This window comes from Ambystoma mexicanum, chromosome 9 (assembly GCF_040938575.1).
Source record: "Ambystoma mexicanum isolate Mex_15411 chromosome 9, UKY_AmexF1_1, whole genome shotgun sequence".
In the NCBI taxonomy this organism is placed as follows: Eukaryota; Metazoa; Chordata; class Amphibia; order Caudata; family Ambystomatidae; genus Ambystoma; species Ambystoma mexicanum.
This window is the reverse complement of record NC_090931.1, coordinates 698,103,957-698,121,406: the sequence shown is the minus strand read 5'-3', so window position 1 is coordinate 698,121,406 and position 17,450 is coordinate 698,103,957. Positions and strand designations below refer to the sequence as shown.

The window sequence follows — 17,450 nt, the reverse complement described above, 5'->3', positions numbered from 1 at the left end:
TCAGAATGGGTGGAGGGGAGTATGACAAGGTGCATTGGACGGGGCTTGGATGTGTATTCAGCATGAATTTGCCATTGGCGGTGTTGACTTTGGACACTCACCTCCATCAGCAGATGACGGAGCCCCATACTCCATTTCACCGACGCCCTCGATTGATTCTGTGCCAATCAATGCAGCGCAGGTCTCCTCCCATGGTTGGTGCTAGTTTCATTGGTGAACTTGGTCGACTTCCAGTCTGCAGTGCCTGGCTGCGGTTGGCTGCGAGGATGCTCCGCACCCTCAACCGCAAGTCGTCCCACCGCTTGCGGCAGTCCCTGGGGGTGCGGGGGGTGGTGCCTACTGCACTCACCCTTTGGGCAAGTTCTGCCCATATGTTTTTTTTCCGGACCACTGCCTCTCCGTGCATGTCGCTGCTGAACACTACGTCTGCGTGCTCATCCAGGTGGCCCACGATGGCCTGCAGCTCCTCGGGGCCTCCCCGTGCAGTGACTCTGGGGAGGGTGACACACCAGTCCGAAGTGCACGTGGCGATGCACCGGGAGACGCAGATCCCGTGCCCAGTACCCCATTCGAGGCCCTGTCAGGGCATGTCGACCCAATCCCCCGCAGGGATGATACGCCATCCCAGGAAGCACTACGTGCTGGACAGCTCACTGCCCTCATCACTGACTTCAATGGGGAAAACCGCCAGGGCAGGTTGGAGTTACTCGAGGAGCTCAGGCAAATGCGTCAGGTGTTCACGGAAAGCACCAACCGTGTGTGTGAGGCACTTGGACGCATTGCAAACGCCCTTGTGGCAGCACGTCTCATTCATGCGAGCCAGCAGGAGGACGCCCCCTCAACCAGTCCCCCCACCCCGGCAAGCCCAGCGCGCCGCTTGCTGCGTTCTGAGCGGCGCAGGAACATGTCCCCCCCGGGCACCGGGGGCATGGATCAATAGACAATGCTGCCACATGTGGCATCAATGTGCCACACTGCCAAGCCTGCTGCACAGTGTGCTTATTTGGGATGTGCTAGTTACTGCACTGTGGTTGGTGGGCATTATGTGGTAGCACTCGTCCCTTGGTGGCAGTTTTCTTGCCATTATCAGAATGGGTGGAGGGCAGTATGACAAGGTGCATGGGACGGGGCTTGGAAGTGTATTCAGCATGTATTTGCCATTGGCGGTGTTGACTTTGGACACTCACCTCCATCAGCAGACGACGGAGCCCCACACTCCATTTCACCGACGCCCTCGATTGATTCTGTGCCAATCAATGCAGCGCAGGTCTCCTCCCATGGTGCTAGTTTCATTGGTGAACTTGGTCCACCTCCAGTCTGCAGTGCCTGACTTCGGTTGGCTGCGAGGATGCTCCGCACCCTCAACCGCAAGTCGTCCCACCGCTTGCGGCAGTCCCTGGGGGAGCGTGGGGTGGTGCCTACTGCACTCACCCTTTGGGCAAGTTCTGCCCATATGTTTTTTTCCGGACCACTGCCTCTCGGCGCATGTCGCTGCTGAACACTACGTCTGCGTGCTCCTCCAGGTGGCCCATCATGGCCTGCAGCTCCTCGGGGCTGAAGCGCTGCTTGCGGAGGCGGTCCGCTGACTTCTTCGGTGCTTTGAGCATAGCTGGCGGTTGTGTAGGCCTTTTCCGAGGTTCAGGTTCGTCCCAAGGGTGCTGCCTGGAGAGGATGGCAATGGATTGTGTTTTTAAAGATGGCCGCCGCGCTCCTTCGCGTTCCTGTGCGATGATGTAATTTCCGTATCCGTTAATTAGCGGTGACTGTAATTTACGGTATCCGTAAATTACGGTCACCGCTAATTACGGACGGCGAGGCTTGGATGGCGGTGTTGTTAAGAACGTCTCGCTTCATGCCAGTAAGGGGTTTAACGGCACTTTAGCGGTATGCCGCTAGGGGATTTACCGGCATGGCGGAAAGCTTGTGCCCGCGAGGTCGGAATAGCCTGTAAATGGAGGCGTGGTACCAGATCGGACTCGCACTTTCCGCCATGCCGGTAAAAACCAATACTTACATCCAACCTCGGAATGACCCCCAATCCATTGCCATCCTCTCCAGGCAGCATCCTTGGGACGAACCTGAACCTCAGAAAAGGCCTACACACCCGCCAGCTATGCCCAAAGCACCGAAGAAGTCAGCGGACCGCCTCCGCAAGCAGCGCTTCAGCCCCGAGGAGCTGCAGGCCATCGTGGGCCACCTGGAGGAGCACGCAGACGTAGTGTTCAGCAGCGACATGCGCGGAGAGGCAGTGGTCCGGAAAAAAAACATATGGGCAGAACTTGCCCAAAGGGTGAGTGCAGTAGGCACCACCCCCCGCATCCCCAGGGACTGCCGCAAGCGGTGGGACGACTTGCGGTTGAGGGTGCGGAGCATCCTCGCAGCCAACCGCAGCCAGTCTTTGCAGACTGGAGGTGGACCAAGTTCACCAATGAAACTAGCGCCATGGGAGGACACCTGCGCTGCATTGATTGGCACAGAATCAATCGAGGGCGTCGGTGAAATGGAGTGTGGGGCTCCGTCGTCGGCTGATTGAGGTGAGTGTCCAAAGTCAACACCGCCAATGGCAAATACATGCTGAATACACTTCCAAGTCCCGTCCAATGCACCTTGTCATACTGCCCTCCACCCATTCTGATAATGGCAAGACAACTGCCACCAAGGGACGAGTGCTACCACATAATGCCCACCAACCACAGTGCAGTAACTAGCACATCCCAATAAGCACACTGTGCAGCAGGCTTGGCAGGGTGCGAGTCAGACTGCACATGACCAGGCCAGGATTAGTGACTCCCACACCTGTGTACATATCCGACACATCCGTAGAAACCAGTGATGTAGTAACGGCCAAAATGCCACCAATCCAAAATGACTGAAATGTGAATGTTGCCATTAATGACATTAGCGTCTCACACAACCACTCATGTTGTACCTTTGTTCTACACCAACAGGCAGTGAGCATGAGAGCGATGAGCCTGAGAGAAGCCGTCCCACCACATCCAGTGCCAAAGGCAGGAACCACCGCGTGCTGGCCAGGAAGGACAAAACCTCCACAGCTCCTCCAAAGCCCATTGAGGTTGCACCACCCCCATCCCTCACTGGATCAGCGCCTGCAACAATCACCACACCAAGGTCAGAGGAGTCCAGCATCTCTGGGGAGGTGGCAGCCATGGCCCCTCTGCAAATCGTGGACAGCCCCTTGTCCATCTGTGGGGCGTCAGAGGAGGACTCCTACCTCACTGTATGCACCGCCGAGCCCAGCAATGTCCCCCAGGTGTCGTGCAGTGACTCTGGGGAGGGTGACACACCAGTCCGAAGTGCACGTGGCGATGAACCGGGAGACGCAGATCCCGTGCCCAGTACCCCATTCGAGGCCCTGTCAGGGCATGTCGACCCAATCCCCCGCAGGGATGATACGCCATCCCAGGAAGCACTACGTGCTGGACAGCTCACTGCCCTCATCACTGACTTAAATGAGGAAAACCGCCAGGGCAGGTTGGAGTTACTCGAGGAGCTCAGGCAAATGCGTCAGGTGTTCACGGAAAGCACCAACCGTGTGTGTGAGGCACTTGGACGCATTGCAAACGCCCTTGTGGCAGCACGTCTCATTCATGCGAGTCAGCAGGAGGACGCCCCCTCAACCAGTCCCCCCACCCCGGCAAGCCCAGCGCGCCGCTTGCTGCGTTCTGAGCGGCGCAGGAACATGCCCCCCGCCGGGCACCGGGGGCATGGATCAATAGACAATGCTGCCACATGTGGCCTCAATGTGCCACACGGGACTACTGTTGCGGAGTTGGGGGGGATGGGGGTGAGGGTGTGTATGGGAGTTGGGGGGAGGGGGTGTGGGTGTGTATGGGAGTTGGGGGGAGGGGGATGAGGGTGTGTATGGGAGTTGGGGGGGAGGGTGGAGGTTTTGTTGTTCACGTGTGATCCTACTAATACAATACACCGGTTGTGCATAAAAAATATCAGAGTAGACATTGATCAATGTGCATGTGTCTTTTAATGACTCACAGTGCATGGTGTACATGTATCCCCACAACCAGTGCCCGATGCCCTGTCATCCTGACACCCTCAGCTGACTTGAGTGTCAGAAATGTTGTCCAATCAATGATTGCCACACGGCACATCCCTCCTGTGCATCTGCACTGTGATGCTGTCCTTCCAATTCTTCATCCACCCCCTCATCATCATCTGGTGGTAGCAGTCCCAGGTCAGGGGGCAGTGGCACGTTCCGACAGATGCACATATTGTGCAGCTTTACACATGCCATGGTGATCCTGGCCACCTTCTCGTGGCTGTTGATGAGTGCTCCACCAGAACGGCTGTGGCAACAAAATGGTACCTTCAACAGGCCAAATGTCTGCTCTATGGCCACCCGTGTACGGGTATGGCCTCGATTGTAGTCCTCCTCATGCCTGTTCTGTGGGTTGCAGATAGGGGCCATGAGCCACGGCTTCGAAGGGTAGCCACCATCACCTGCATGGAAGGCGAAAGAAGGTAAGTGTTTGTACATTGATGGTGGCGAACTGTAGCAGTCTTGCATTGCAGCTGGTGATTCCTGGCCATACACACACATCCCTGGTTGCATCAACCCCATTACTGGCCCGGCTATGTGTCCTGTGCCATGAAATGATGGAGGGGTAGCTTCTTCAAGATGGCTTATGGTGTGCACTCACATCTTGTTGCACGTGCACTGTATATGCGTGCAGCAGTGTTGGCCTGAATTCATTGATGTGTTGGGTTCTGTGAGATTTGGTGGCAGGGGGTGTTGACTGTAGTCAGTAGCATACTTGTCTTACTGCACTGATCAGTACCATGTTGACTTGCACCACTACTATGGGTGTGCGGAACCAGTGACACGCTGCTGTATCCCTGTTGGCCTCAATTCTATGCACTCCCAGGGACGTCTGTCTTGTGTGGTGGGATGCAGGAGGCTGCGAGATAGTGCATATGCAGTGCATGGTGCAGGATGCCCTTACGGTGTGTGAGGTCCGCCGATGAGTGGTGCTTGTGTTGTGGTATTGGGCCAGGTTACCTGTCGGACGAGTAGTGTTGTATTTTCTACATTCTAGCATCGCTGTGAGGTTAGGCAGTCATGTGCCATATCGATTGCCTTGGGGCACTGTGTTCTGTGGGGTGCACATCGTGCACCGGCGTCAACATTCCCACACAGGTGTAGTTTGCACCCCCCCCTTTCCCACCAAGTTGGGGTATGCATCCACCCTACTCATGGCCCCAATGCGCTGCCATGGCACAATCAAGCAGCCAGACACGTTGTCCAGCATGTTGCTCCATATAGCGTGGTACCGTGGAGTTCCGCAGGACCAGGGGGTCATGTGTTGATCGGGGGTATCGGGCACAGCAATGTGTGATGGCTTTACTGGCATTGCATACCATCTGGACGTCAATGGAGTGGTATTTCTTGCGGTTGCGATACGCCACCTCCATTGCATGTGGAAAGACCAATTCCACGTGGGTGCAGTCGCGGGCACCTATGCAATTTGGCATGCCTGCCAGTTTATGGTAGGCAACATATGTATCCAATATCTGCTGGGGTGTCCGGGGTAGGGATATGTAGTCCCTTGTGTGTTTGATGAGGGCATCCAGCACTTGGTTGAGTATCTGTGAAAATATGGCCTGTGGTATGCCATGCATGTGCCCCACGGTATGCTGCTACATGCCTGTGGCAAGGAAGTGGAGAACAGATACTACCCTGAGTAGAGGGGGGATTGCAGTGTGGATTTCTATGAAGGTCACTATGTCGTCATGTGTCAGGTCCACTGTGGTGGTGATGGTGTCCCGGTCAAGGCGGTACAGGGTGTGGATCTGCTCTGGTGTAAGGTTGAAGGGGGAGGCTCTGATGCGAGGGATTGGGGGCTGCCGGCGTGGTAATGGTGGCTGCACCGGTAGGGCATGCTGGGCCTGTCTCACCCTCCTTCTCCTCCTGTGTATCCTCTGTGGTGGGGGCTGTGGTGGTTGTTGCTGCTTTTGTTGTTGTTGCTGCCTTGCAAGCAGGGCCTCCAGCTCCAGTAATCCTGCTACAATTGGTATCATCTTGGTGTAGGAGGGGGTGTGGTGAGTGGGTGTGCTCCTTTTGTGCTGTGCCAGACTCCATTGCCTCCACCTGTGCTGATTGAGTGCACCTGTGCCTCTTGGAAACACTGCTCAGGGTTCTTAACACCTTCTCGGCGATGCCGGTATTTACTCCATGCCGGTAAGGTACTTTGCGGCCTTGTAGAGGCTGTTTTTTGCATGTCCGCATGACTTGGGATCAGCTCCGGTTTACGCCATGCCGCTAATTACGGCATGGGGTGTCGTGCGCGCGCCACAAGACCGCTATTTACGGTCTCGTACTTTACGGCGCCGTAAATAACGGTCTAGAGGGTCAGAATGGCCCGTAAAGGTAAACGATGCCGGTAATCCTTTACCGGCATCGTTTTTCCCTTAACGCCCAACTCGGAATGACCCCCACTGTCTTATTATTTGAGAACACGTCTTTCTTTATTGAAACCCTATCCCCCACTTCTATTGTATTTAGCGTAAGGACTTAGCAATAGGTTTTCTTAGTATAGGCCTTTTTTATTTTGACATAACCCCACTAGAACTGCCTTATTTTCATTTGATGGTCGTCGCTTGCTCCCATCTCAGATTTAGGTTTAGATTAGACGTTTTTCCACCCTGCATTGATTGTTCAATGAACACCCTTGAAATGTGATCACTTGTGTCTGTCTTACTTTTGCCCCCATGAGTTGCTTACAGCAGGAAGCAAGGACGTGCTATAAGCTTGCTCCAAATTTAACTCATGAAAGAAGCCCGATTAATGAGCTGCCTGTGTATCTTTCCCTGCCCCCCACTACCGCAACATGTTTTTGAGGTTTCGCATGAATGTGCTGCCCACAAATGAAGTTTTGGTCTTTCGTAAACAGCTAAGGGGGAGGAAGGATTTTGTAGATATTGTGAATCCAAAGAGACAAAGAAATCCCTATACCATCTCCTAATGGAATGTAAAACGCTGACTGCAATAAGAAGTGACTTCCTGGCAAAATGTGTCAAGGAGTGCAGCACTCGGTCAGCATTGGATTGGTGGGGAATGATGTTAATAGGCTTGAAGGTAAGTTTGACACTGGCTGTTATGAAATCATGGAAAAAACATAGATTTGAAAATAGGCAAAAGAGTGAGCCTCTCTTCTTTTTTTTATTTTCTCTTTTTTCTGACTTTCTCTGCTGTTGTAAATTTTGGGGAAGGATGTCCATGGAAGATTAAGTCTGTTTTATGAGGTGTTTTTTTTAGATGGAAAGGGATGTATAAAATGGAATGTGATATAATGAATTGATTGACTGATCCAATGTTTTTTATTATAAAGGTTTATGTATTAAACTAAAAGATTTTTTTAAAAAAAGAAAACGGTTTTTCCTATGTATACAACAATTGTTTGTTTTATTACTGCATGTGTGACATTTTAAAAGTCAGGGGGTATGAAATGTTCTCTGAAACAGAAATAGCTTGCGCACAAGAAAACTATTGCTGTTATTAAGAATAGAACGTCGCCTTTGCCACTAGCTTTACAGTCCTAAATGTCTCGCAGTTGGCTTGCATTCCTGTCATTAACTTTAGAAAGCCCGCAGATGGGCTTCACAGCATGCTTAAGGAAAGGCTGGTCTCCAGTTGTTTTTTTACTGCAGTTTCCCAGAAACAACTGGATGCCAGCCTTTGCTTAAACTGACAGTGAAGCCATTTGTAAGAATTGGCTTGAAAACGCGCGTGTGGCACACAGGGCCAGGGGCAATGACAGGCAAAAGGAAAACATGGAATTATTTGCGTGAAAAACGCAGATTTGCGCGCCTTTCTGCCCGAAAATCCCTATTTGAAGTATGGGGATTTTCGGGCAGAAAGGCGCGCAAATCTGTGTTTTTCATGCAAATAATTCCATGAATCAGGCAGTACAGCTGGACTTCCTACATCTAAGTTGATGTCTGAGCCTGACAACTTTAAACTTTGGCACGCTCCGTCAATCAGAACATGCCCCCACCCCTTAGGGTTGTGTATATCAATGCCACTGCTCCAGTCCTCTTCCAGTAACAATTTCAGCAAATATATAGCACTCCAAAAAATACAGCCAAAATGAAAGGAAATGGTATTTTATCAATCTTAACCGTAAAGAAAATATTTGGTCTCATTGAGGTGAGGTTTCCCTCCAGTAAAACCTACATCTGGATATCTTAGTTATAATGACGGTCAGATAGCACAGCGAGCTAAGCGCTCGCCCCTGATATCTGTGTGCAGCCTCCTGTGGCAGGTTTGAAACCTGGCAAGGTTAATGCAGGCTTTCATCCTTCAGAGGTCAATAAAATGAATACCACTCGGTGGGATAGTAATGTCTTCTGGTATTTGAGCGCTCTGATCCCTATGGGTGTGTAGCGCTATATATAAGAATTAAATTATTATAACAGCGAAAGAAATTAATGTTTTTTTAATACTCATCTGTGTGTATCTATCATAATGATACACACTTCTCCCAGTCATTTACCATGTGTTTAGCTGCCTATTTCTGAGGACATTTTAACGCAGCAGACTTGACAGAGCTGTTCTGCTTTCTCCATAGATCAGCAGACCATCAGACAAGGTCAAGAAAATCATTTGGATGGACTGCGGCATTCACGCCAGGGAATGGATCGCACCTGCCTTCTGCCAGTGGTTTGTGAAAGAGGTGAGTTTCCCGGATGCACTAGAATGATGGGCATTGTGTTGAAGTAAACACATTGTGAAGACTCTGCATTGGTTAGTTTGGGATGCCTGGATACACTGGATCTTAAGTGTCCCTTTAATTCAAGGGCCTGGCTTTTGGCTGATTCCGATTGTGCGTACCCTTTGATTCCCATGAGCCCGGACTAAAGAAGGATTTGTGCAAGCAAGTCCCGGGGCTTGATCCCTTCCCATAATCGGAGAATCCCTATTAGTATTCGAGAAGACATAGATCACGGGAGAAGATTGGTCAGTGTGAGGTCACATCTGGCCCACTGTACCAGGAAATATGTGAATAGATCCTGCTCAGGACTGAATTAATGCTGCCAGTTAAATTAACCTTAAATATGCAGACAAACAGCTACATCAGAAATGTCCTCTATCAGTGAACATGCCAAAAAAGAAAAGAACACAAATATGAGCACATAAGCCAAGCAAGCACCCAACTTTACTTACAAATATTACTCAAAAAGATTCCTACTCTGTCCTTCGCTAAATCCTGAAAGCACATCCTTCTGCAACTAGAATTAACTAATATTCCCTTACATTCATTCATTTCTGGAACGCCATGGTAGAGCCAAACGTCTACTGTCTCACTTCCGTCCTGCTATGCTAACACACTTTCTTCTTTTCTGTTGCTCTTAAATTAGCAGCAGCGCCCTTGAGGTAGCCAGTGCCCCCGAATAAGCAGTGTACAAATAATACATAACATAGCATTTGTGCCACAGACTCCTATAGTGAAAACAAAACCAAAACAAAAGGTGATGGCTGGAAAGTTTCGAATTAATCTTAACCTCTGGAGCAGCTCTGAGCAACCCTCCAGACCATCGTTCTTCACCTGCCAAGCCATTACAGAAAGGGGAAAGACCATATGCAAATCAGGCCTGGTCCCACCCCAAAAGGCGCAGTCCAGCCCGAACTGCTTGGTCACATCCCTTCTGCACGAGACCACAAGCATCCCCAGACATGCTTCGGCCTCATTGGGTGTCATCCATGAGGAGTAGCTTGGGTCTCTAGGCCCAGCAGGCTCAAGACCCACCTCTGATCATACCAGTCCCACTGGGGGTGACTAAAGCAAAACAAAAGGTGATGGCTTGAAGGCTTAGAATTAAATCCTAACCACGGCGCAGCTCTGGGCAATCCTCCAAACCAGTTTTTCACTTGCCAAGCCATTACAGAAAGGGAAAAGGCCATATGCAAATCAGGCTTTGTTCCACCCCAAAACCCTCACTAAAGGGAACGGATGGGGCATTGAGAGACGTCTGAGAGCCTAACAAAACATAAACCCAACCTACGGTTTGCAGCAATGAAATAGAAATTTCTTATTTATGAATCCTGCACAAGTCTTTGAGAACTAGACATAATGTTGTATTTTTCTTAATTACCCAGAATTGCACAAAAATACGAATACGAATACAAGGAACAGGGGAAATACGATGACACATAAGGCCACAGAGGCAGTCACAAAACAAACAGGAATTTGAAAAAGGAAACGTGTGTTTCTTTTATAAATTGCACAGTATTGCATGTATATTGTGCATCTCTACAAATATATAGCAATGCAACAGGGGAAATCAAGTTGTTCATAATGCTCATCCACCAAAACAAAGACTGGCATATGAACTTTCCTGCGACAGGGGTCTTGGTTGGGAAGTAGTGGGGTTTGCTCTGCTTCTATGCCAGCATAGCTCCATCAAATGTATGTGCCATCTTTAAAAGGGTATGAGGGAATATATATATATATATATATATATATATATATATATATATATATATATATATATATATATATATATGCTAGCAAAAAGTACCTATACTCTCCATGAGTTCTGTAGACAGACATGATAACACTAATTGTTAAAATCAAGGATTCTGTGCAGGTCACTGTTCCGAGTCACTTATCGCATAATGTGTTTTGCACTCTGCCACACCCCAGAGCAAACGGGGTTGGCAGGCGAGAGTTAGCATGCTGCAGCATACTGGGACCTTCTGTGCGCTCTCCCCACCTGTCGCCTCATCCTGGCCTGATGCAATGCCTTATGGGGTGTTGCAGTGAAAATATCTCAGAAACGGTGCATCCTAGAGCCTTGAAACGAGGATTTTAAAGACCTTTGAGTTTTGTTTGTCGCGCTGAGATCATTGTCTGGTCCTTCTACCACCACATTGATGTTTCACCAATTTCAGACCACTGTCTCATGTGTGAAGGGGTTGCAATGTGGGGAAAGGTGTGGGGCGTCCAGAGGTCATGTAGCCGGTAATGTCCAGAGGGTCATAACAGGTAACTATGCAAAATGTGGTGCAGATTGGTGAAACAGTGTGGAATTGTATAAGGAACAGATGTTATGCTTTATATATAGAGGTATGCAAATACTGGCAATTACAAAGCGTGGGCCTTTTAAGGCATGCTCTCTAAAGTGTGGTCACAGTACTTTGCAGTTTAAGTGCCCCAGCACTGCTTTCTTTGGTCGTGAAGTTGGCAGCTTGGCTTTCTTAGAAGTTGTCAGGAGGTCAGTCTTATATTGAAGCAAAACTGGCACCACCACCACTAGTGCCCTGGGTTGTCTGTACTTGGGCCAGTCTCCACACGCTTTAGGAATTTAGGATCTTAGCAAAGATCATGGTGGGCCTTGATGTTGTCAGGCTGAAGCCTCTCTTAGCTGGTCAAAGACCCTGCCATGGTCTCTTCAAGCAATTCCATGTCAACCACCCCTCTAGCTTACTATCCCTTGTCTTGAATACCTCCTCCTCATTCTCCTTAACTTTATACTCTTCCTCCTCACTGGTCTTCTCTTCTCCTCCATCCGGTGTCCCTCTCCTCCATTCATCTTCAATGATTCATCATGTTGTGCTCTTGTCCTCTTTCATCCCTGAGTTTACTCCTGTTATTTTCTCCTCCTCTTTCTCTTGGTTGCTCATCTTCCCTCTAATGGGGTTTATCCCCACATTTCTCCTTAATACACCTAATCACCACTCCCTTCCCTGATCTCTCTTCCTTTTTAATGTTCTTGCCTACTCCTCTTTTTGACTCCTCCGAGCCACCTTCACGTACACCGCTCCCTCTTGCTTTGATGTAATTTCCACCTCTTCCTTACTGCTCCTCTGCCTCCCCTTTGCCTCCACTCCACCTCTGTTCCCAGATATTCTCTCCAGCTTTGCCTTATTGCTTCTCTTAATCTCCCTAACCTGCTCACTTCTCTCAGTTTACACCAGCACACAGCTCCTATAACCCTCTTCCACCACCTCCCCATTTCTACCCCCCTTGCTGCAATGCCATGTACTATCCTGTTATTCAAATTTCCAACTCTCCCTTCCTTGTCATTTGCCCACTTTTATAAACTAACAGGTCCATCCACTGGCCTTGCAAATGTGGAAACTGACATCAGCTAGTGATCAGTTGCGATTTGCCCACTCAATGGATAACTCCATAGCTGTTCATTGTTGCTGTGTGTATTGTAATCCAGATCCACATCTTAAGCCTTTAACTAGACAGGCTGCCATCTTGGATTCATGTTTGTGGCATATGCTGCTGGGGCCACTACCCAGAGGTTTGCACTCCTTCATAGTTGTAGTGGGTGATTGTATGTTTCTTTGCACAACACAAGTTTCCTTGAACCTCAACAGCCCATGCACTGCTGCAAAATATATTCTCTCTTCAAACCATATTGTCAACTGTATATTGATTGCTCATGGGGATCTGTGGTGGCAGCACCGCAGGCAGGCAAGAAGAGGACTAACACTGTTCTTCAACCAAGCCTTTCTCTTTTGTTAGGTCAGTCTTATTTTGCTTGATACGTGCAACATTGCCTACCGGAATCATATCACGGTATTCTGGCTCACTGTAAGGACCCTTCAATATGTGTATCATTTCTTTCCTGACTGAAGGCAAATGTCACCCCCTTCAAATTAGCCAGTATCTCCCTGAGACTGTAAAGGTGTTTAGGCCTTGTCCCCTATGCTTTTTAATATCTATATTCAGCCTCTGATTTGCCTCATCCGTTCTTACGCTTTCGCTGTTATTCCTATGCCAACAACACTCAGATCCTGGTCCCCTTGATCGGGACCAGGCTACCGCAGCCCAGGAGCTGCAGGAGTGTCTGTCGGTGGTGGGGAACTGGATGAGTGTGACTGGCTTAAGCTGAATGGGGACATGACCGAAGTTCTGGTGGTGGGTTGCTCTACCATTTCTGCTGTGTGGCCTGCTCTCTTTTGACCCTCCACTCTGGGTGATCTCCCGGTCCCGGTGAAGGTGGTGAAGAATCTAGGGTTTCTTCTGTCGTCTGACCTATCTATGTCACCCAAAGTCAGTGCGGTCTGTAAGATTGTACATTTTCTCCTTAGAGTGCTGCGTAGGGTTCTCCCTTGATTGCCTGAGCAGCTGCGACCCTTGGTAGTTGTCTCATTGATTACGAGTCGGATCAACTATTTTAATGTTATTTATTTGGCACAACCTCTTGGGTTGATACATCGCCTTCAACTGTTGCAGAACTTAGCAGCAAGGGTGGCACCCAATGCCCCCTACGGTGCCCATATAAGCCCTGTGTTGCATGCTCTGCACTGGCTCGTGGTGGCCGAGTGGATTACATTTAAATCTCTGTGCCTGGCACACCGTGCCTTCTGTAGACAGGGGCCGGAATACCTGCAGGATACATTTCCTCCTTATGTCCCAATTCAGTCACTTTGTTCAGGCAATGCCAATTTAGTGGTAGTTTCGAAGGTTCGCATGGCCCGTATGGGCAGTCAAGCCTTCTCATATGCTGCCAGCAAACTGTGGAATGGGCTTCCAGGTGCCCTGAAAGGCATGGTGAACCACTTACAGCTTAGACGGGCGCAGACAACTTTCTTGTTCTTGGAACATGTTAATGGTTGGATCCTGACTTTTCTTTGTGCCAAGATGCCTTCTTTGTTTGTCCATTATGCCTCCCAGGATAACAGGGGAAGCCTTTTGGGGCCTTCAAGGAGAAAATTGTGCCTTCTTATTTCACTACCTGGAAAGTGGCCCATGGTTCTACCATACCCTTTCGGGAAATCATGCCCTTAATCTGCTATTGGCTTTTTAAACAAAGTAAACCTGGTGTCGCTGAGGTGGGATAGGGAGGTTACATCACAGGAGATTTGGTCGAAGCCAAATCCATCGATTGTTTTTACTCGAATTTGGCCACAAATATATGTGGGGGGCATGCAAGGGTATTAATTAAGGTGAGGGGCAATGGGGTGCTGTTAGGGGTTTTTCCCCACAAATATTTGCAGCAAAATGGTTTAAAAGAAAAACAACATTTCAAAGAATTTGGATTCAACCAAATCTCCTCGATGGAATCACATAGAACATCTAAGGTTCCTAAAGGAGTCATTATATCCGATGCTGGTGATAGACAGGGGTGCCTGGGGGATTCTCCGTGCACCTCATCTGGGGCCTGCAGTGGTTGGTGCCTCCAGGACCCAAAATTACCCCAGTCTCACCACCCAGCCTCCAGCATGGGACTTTGTCAGGTAGGTCTGCACCTTGGGCCTCTTTTCAGTGCGATGAAGTAATGGAGTTGTTACAAAGCGTCCAGTATATGTTAATATAGGGCCACTTTGAAAAATGTTTCGAGGGCCACTTTTGGTTCCGATTCCAGTCCTCGATATGAACCTCGACACTATGGCTCCATTCACTCGAATAATACCTAATCACCTCTCCTGACTACATAATAAACTCCCCATTGGGGGGTGACTGTCTAGTTTTTACAATCTTCGTTTGATTGGACTGAGCTCTAGAACTGTGTGATATACATTCAACGCCTGGCACGTGCAAAGGTTTGTAGGCAAACAGTAGACACCTGCTCTAAGTCTTCTTTGCCTATCTCCAGAGGAGAAGGTGATACAGTGCCCTGTTATGGACATATTTGACGTGAATTGCCAGCTGGTCCAAAGGTCCATGATCAAGTGAACTGTGTACCCTAGGACCCATCCAATGTCTCCCACATCAAGAAAGGCTTCTCCAACCAACTAAAATGCTTGTGTGCAAAGTAGCTTTCCAAGCCAGGATCAGTGCTTGCCATCATTGCCACAATGCCTCTACTTTCTGCAAAAGTGTAAGATAGAAGGTCTACTAGAATTGAGCAGAAATAATCAAGGACGGCATTGATAGTATTCCGACGGATCGGAAACAACTTGCTGAGACTGGGCTGGTTCCTCTGCTGCAGTGGTACCTGGAGTTGAGTATAGTCCTGCTTGTTGCAAGTGTATTTGCTTGCACAATTACATTTTCAAGGAGGGGTCCTCCAAGCATGCAGCTGAGCATTCCCAGGTCCAGGGGAGCGTCTGTGTATATTTGTCCCAATCACATGGAGGCTACTGCTTCATATGACGGAGCTTAGATGTGGTACCCAGACTGGCTACATATTATAAAGTTCATGTGACAAGTTGCAGATGTTCATCCTGTACAAAGAGATTCCCCACTGAAGATATGGGCTGTGTGGGCATAGGTGCCATTGGTTGTTAGTCAAAGGTGAGTGAACATGATGCCAAGCAAGGAGCACACATAACTTTGCAGAGGTTGCAGTGATAGTCTGGGTAGGTAGTGTTGTTGGTAGACAACATTCTACACTGTCACTTTTGGATACCCTTTGGATTCCAAAGGGAGTTGTGTAGCCAATACACGTACTGTAGTAGTGTTGTGTATATGCACTCTAAGCTCTACTGGGTTTGTGGTGGTGGCAGGTGACAATACATTATTTCAGTGTCCTTTTATGATGAGGCAGAGAAAAGTAATAAACATCTTGCTCATCATCATCACCATTGCCATCATCACAATTGACTTTTAAAGGGCACGGCCATTAGACAGAGTGCTACCTTACAATAGATGATGGACCCTGACACATGACTAATAATAATAATTTGGCATTTATATAGCGCTACGGACCGTGTGTGGTGCTCATTTATCAAGCTCGGAAGGATGAAAGGCTGAGTTTGGCCCCGCCGGGATTCGAGTTAGCAGGCTCTGCACGAATGTCAAAGCAAGCGCTCTACTCACTGAGCTACTTGCCTGACTAGAGATGAGAGCTGCAACTCCAAGCGACATGTACATCCTTTTATCCCCTAGACTGAATGAGCAGATCCTCCACTGGCACCTGGGCAGGCGTATGGAGAACTTGAACGTTTACTCTACTCTCTCGCCATATGGAATTATGGTGCCCAGTTCCACTTGTGTCAATTGTAATCTTAGTGGAAGTGGACTTAGAACAGGCTGCAGTGAAGTGTCAGGTGGATAGGAACCATTGGGAACAATCAATGAAGTAGCACTAGTCACCATGACCAGCGTTTGAGTGTTCAGCGTGCTTGTAGCCATGACCAATGTGCCACTTGTGGTTGATGGCCGGTGCTCCAGGGTACATTCTACAATGCATGTTTCCTCAACACACGCCATGACAGCTTTTTCATTAGTAAATTGCTAAAATGACATGCCTTCCTCTTCCCCATATATACGCAGCCGGAGAAGACGTGTTTATTAACCTGAACTTTCCTTCATTAGAGCAAGAAGACCCTGTAGATCTGACTTTCCAACGGTATCACTGAAAGCTTTCGCGCCAGGTCAAGGGTGGAGGCTGTGTTGTAATATTGTTTTTATTTTGATAAAGCGCCTTGTAAAAGTCCCAAGCTGGCAGTGTCTTACATTAGACACAACAAAAATCTTCCAGTGCCTGTGACCACTATCTTCAATCGCCATAAATTCTAGCATTCGACAAATGTATGTTGGTTTTCCATTAGGTGGAGAAGGATAAGAAGCTCAACTCAGACTCCGTGCTACTCAAGGTTTATTTGGGACATGGAAATAATAGATTTATATGTAGTAGAATGTCTTATGAGGTCTTGGTGAGGCAGCAGGCCAGGTCAAAAAGTGGCCTCTTAAACTGGTAAGTATTTGATGCCCCATTACCTGCATCGTTCCTTGGAAATGTGTTGAATCATTTCAACTTTCAATTCAACTGTTCATTTACAGAACAAAACAATGCAGCAGTTCCCACTTGTGTGTGGCAATATTTGTTCCTGACTTTCTGAAACACATCTTGGTCTGAATTACCAGAGTCAACAGCCCTCCCATGTTTTGCTTTGGCGTGGCTTATCAAGGATTAGCTTGGAGTGTTTTGGCACAACTTAAGCAATACGTTTATTAATCATGGTACACATGACCTGAAACAGGCCTATTAGCTTTACAGGTCCTCGGACCATGCGGCCACCACACATGCTGTGAGCCAATATTTATAGCGATCTCAGTGCCATCTGAGAATGGTGGTTAGACCCATGCAGTGATATCCAGTTTTAACTGTAGATTTTTAGGATGTTGTATCAATTTATACCTAGCAGTTCAGCAGTTTAATTTTAATGCACCGAAATCTAATTTCAAAGATTTTATGCTGATTACACTCTGTCATGTTTACATTTTTATGACCTTGGATTTGTCAATTTGTAAAATGTTGTATTCATTGTCTTTTACTGTATGTAATGGAATGTTTTTATTCCATATTTTTGCTATACTGACTGATAAACTGATGAAATGTGAGTTTTAGTAAGGGCGTTGCCCAATGCACTCGTGTTTTTAAACCAAAGCATATTGTGTCAGAAAATAGTGCTTCCAAGGGTTGAGTCAAAGGAAAATCCTGTTGTTTTCACTTCTTTTAATTTTGGCTTTATGAATCTGCATTTAGTGATTGCAGCTCACTTCCTGGTT

General features: G+C 48.2%; 1 protein-coding gene across 2 annotated transcripts in view; it reads left to right on the top strand.

Moving 5' to 3' along the window:
- The window catches only part of CPO (carboxypeptidase O), a 326,867-nt gene that overhangs the window by 144,400 nt on the left and 165,017 nt on the right, over positions 1-17,450 (top strand). For both annotated transcript variants that reach the window (XM_069617334.1, XM_069617335.1), the window contains one exon: positions 8,604-8,708. In XM_069617334.1, coding sequence (XP_069473435.1) covers positions 8,604-8,708 — 105 coding nt within the window. The remainder of the gene's footprint in view (positions 1-8,603; positions 8,709-17,450) is intronic.